Source organism: Trypanosoma grayi, assembly GCF_000691245.1.
Source record: "Trypanosoma grayi strain ANR4 Tgr_1487_V1, whole genome shotgun sequence".
Lineage (NCBI taxonomy): Eukaryota > Euglenozoa > Kinetoplastea > Trypanosomatida > Trypanosomatidae > Trypanosoma > Trypanosoma grayi.
Window position 1 is genome coordinate 1 of NW_008827105.1, and position 3,126 is coordinate 3,126.

The 3,126-nt window shown below is 55.6% G+C and overlaps 3 protein-coding genes across 3 annotated transcripts; 2 read left to right on the forward strand and 1 right to left on the reverse strand.

Moving 5' to 3' along the window:
• Positions 1-542: 542 nt before the first annotated feature.
• On the forward strand, positions 543-1,553 carry DQ04_14871000 (CCR4 associated factor; the record flags this gene model as incomplete). The annotated part of the gene is made up of 1 exon (XM_009317216.1): positions 543-1,553. The coding sequence occupies one exon, from the start codon at positions 543-545 to the stop codon at positions 1,551-1,553; it is 1,011 nt and encodes a 336-aa protein (XP_009315491.1).
• Positions 1,554-2,063: 510 nt separating this feature from the next.
• DQ04_14871010 (hypothetical protein) lies at positions 2,064-2,357 on the forward strand (the record flags this gene model as incomplete). The annotated part of the gene is made up of 1 exon (XM_009317217.1): positions 2,064-2,357. One exon carries the CDS (start codon positions 2,064-2,066, stop codon positions 2,355-2,357), a length of 294 nt encoding a protein of 97 aa, XP_009315492.1.
• Positions 2,358-2,818: 461 nt separating this feature from the next.
• Positions 2,819-3,126, reverse strand: DQ04_14871020 (hypothetical protein; the record flags this gene model as incomplete). Its single annotated transcript, XM_009317218.1, has 1 exon — positions 2,819-3,126. A coding segment is annotated over one exon (308 nt), but the record flags the coding sequence as incomplete, so codon positions are not given.

Below are 3,126 nucleotides of genomic sequence, written 5' to 3' on the forward strand. Positions count from 1 at the left end.
GACAGCTGTGACGCCGTGCGGCGCTCGCTGCAGGCTGCCGTCATGCTGCTGGCGGAGTGACATCTCCTCTGTTTCTCTCTCACTCTCTCTTTCTGTTTCTTCCGCAAAGGGGTGTGCGTGCGGCACGCGACCCTGCTCGTTTTCCCTCTTGCCGCCCGTATCGATGTGTGGGGGGGGGCACGCGTGAGTGCCGCTCCTGCAGCGGTGTTGCCGCACCTGCACACATATACGCATACCCATCGGACTGCCCTCTGTTTCTCCTTCGCTCTCAATTTTCCCTCGATTTACGCTCCCCAGTGTTTAGGTTGCAACTGCTTTGGTTTCGATTAGGCCGCCGTTAGAGGAGTAAGCAAACGAAAAACAAAAGGAAACGCCCGAGGAGAAGTGCGCGTCGTTTGCCCCCTCCCNCGATTAGGCCGCCGTTAGAGGAGTAAGCAAACGAAAAACAAAAGGAAACGCCCGAGGAGAAGTGCGCGTCGTTTGCCCCCTCCCCCGCCACTAGTGAGGGCCCGTCCAAGTGATACAACACCGCATCCACCCACATGACGATGCAGTACGGTGCCGTGCCGCCGTACGTGGCGTACCCGCAGCGCTACCCCGTTGCCGTTAGCCAAGGTGGCATCGCCGCCATCCCGTCTCTTAGTAAGTCACCCATGATCCGCGATGTGTGGGAGGACAACCTAGAGCAAGAGTTCAGCCTCATCCGCTCCCTCATCAAGGACTATCCGTATGTTTCGATGGACACCGAATTCCCCGGCGTCGTAGCGAAGCCCGTTGGCAGCTTCAAGGCAACACACGAGTTCTACTACCAGACCTTACGGTGCAATGTGAATTTACTGAAGATGATTCAGCTAGGCATCACACTGCTCAACGAGAAGGGTGAGGTACCGGAGAACTGCTGCACGTGGCAGTTCAACTTCCGTTTCTGCCTCACTGAGGACGTGTACGCGCAGGACAGCATCCAGCTGCTGCGCCACGGCGGCATCGACTTTGATTACTTCGCGGAGTTCGGCGTGGAGGTGACGCACTTCGCGGAGCTGCTCATCTCGAGCGGCCTCATCTTAAACACCGAGATCCGCTGGCTCGCGTTCCACGCCGGATACGATTTTGGTTACTTGATGAAAGTAGTCTGCGGCAAGGACCTGCCGGAGAAGGAGGAAGACTTCCTGCAGATCTTCCACTCGCTGTTCCCGTGCGTGTACGACATTAAGTACCTGCTGCGCTCGACGGAGCTCTCGCACTCGCTGGGGCTGGACCACCTCTCCGAGAGCCTGCGCGTGCGCCGCTTCGGCATGGCGCACCAGGCCGGCAGCGACTCGCTGCTCACCGGCCACTGCTACTTCAAGCTGCTGCGCGAGTGCTTCAGCGGCAACTCCCCTGTAGCAAACAACGGCGTGCTGTACGGCCTCTGCGAGGATGCGTCATCGGCGGCAACGCCCAGCAGCACGACGATCCCCGGCGGTAGTGCGCACTCCTTTGCGTCCTTCGCCGTCGGCAAGAACACCGGCTTCCCCTCTACCCCGCTCACACATACGGTGAAGGGACACAACTAGATGCCCCTCCACACATCGCAATGATGGAGGTGGGATCAAAAACAAAAAAAACAAAAACAAAGAGAAAATACGAGAGAATAGAGGAAACGTAAGGGAGAGAAGGAAAGAGAATGGGAATGCAAAGAAAAATCAATAGGTGAGAAAGACGTAAATGATATATACATTTATATACACATGTATGCATGTATGTATCTATCTACCTATATATCTACATATATATATATATATCTGAGGCGAGGAAAATCCTTTATACCATAGCAAAAACTGAAAAGCCCTGTGAGGTCTCTAATTTGGTGCTCCCTTCTTGCCACACTTTTTTCATCTGTTCCATTGTGGCGGCTCTGTGCTAGTGGGAGTTCAAGGGTGTGTAGGCCCTTGCCGCTAAAGCTGCCGCAGCTCTTTGCTATCTCCCCCTTCCCCTTCTCGCGTGCCCAAGGGAAAAGTAGAAGCAGCAACAGCAGCAGCAAACAAGTATTTATATTTATATTCTTGCATATAAAGACAAGCTGTATGTCTGCCGTCAACGAGAACTCGTCGGACTTCTGGTCCAACCCAGTGGATCACTTCCGCCCCAACCTTAAGGCACTGACGCTGTACGCCGACTACCAGTACTTCATCGACAACTGGCTCCATATCAAGGAGCGGTGGCTGGCGCCATGGTACATGCCGTGGTGGATGCCCATGTACCAGATCGGTACGTGGTACTCGCAGCGCACGAGGAACCTCTTCCTGGTGGAGAACCACCTCAGCTACCGCCCGTACAAGTATCGCCGCAACGACGAGGACCGCAAGAACCCGTACTGAGGAGGTGTTGTGTAGGAATAGCGCAGTAGCAGTAGGAAGCGCATCCATAGGCCTCGTGGATATGTGTGTGCGCGTGTTTGTCTGACGAAGAAAAGGTGTGTCTGTGTGAATATATGGGAAGGAATGGGACATCACCGAGACGAATGAGGGAAGTGATGATGAATACGACAGCCCGCGGCGATTGTTTGCCCCCCACCCCCCTCATTTGTGTCTGGGCTGTTGCTGACACCCCCATGTACGTACTCTCCCCTCCCTCGCTTCCCCTCGGGGATCAAAGGAAGAATAAGCGGACGAGGAGACACAGAAAAAAAAAAATGGTGACGCCACGCCGTGTTGGGTGTGAAGTTGTCGCCTCGCCCAAGTCGAAAACGTTTGGTGCCTGTTGATGACGCGTGCCCCTCTGCCCCCCCAGCAACTCTCTTGCGCGGCTTGAAGGAAGCAGGGGAGGAAGCGAGCACTACTCAGGAAAAAGAAAAACACACAGCAGCAAGAAAAGCAACAAAAGAAAAAAAAGAGAACCCCGGAAGAAACGAGAATAGAAACATGTCGGAAGCCTCCGAGTCGCTGCAGTTCGATGATGATGTCTTGGAGACTCTCGTGCAGACACTGACGGCTGACCGCGGCGTGCGCGTTGCGGCGTGTCTGCCGCATGTCCTCAAGGAACTTGCGCACGGCCCATCCGCGTCGAGTCCGCAGCGCCGCGGGGAACGGTGGGGACGTGGCGAGCAGCAGCAGCAGCAGCAGCGTGCCGCCGCAGTGGCGCGGGTGA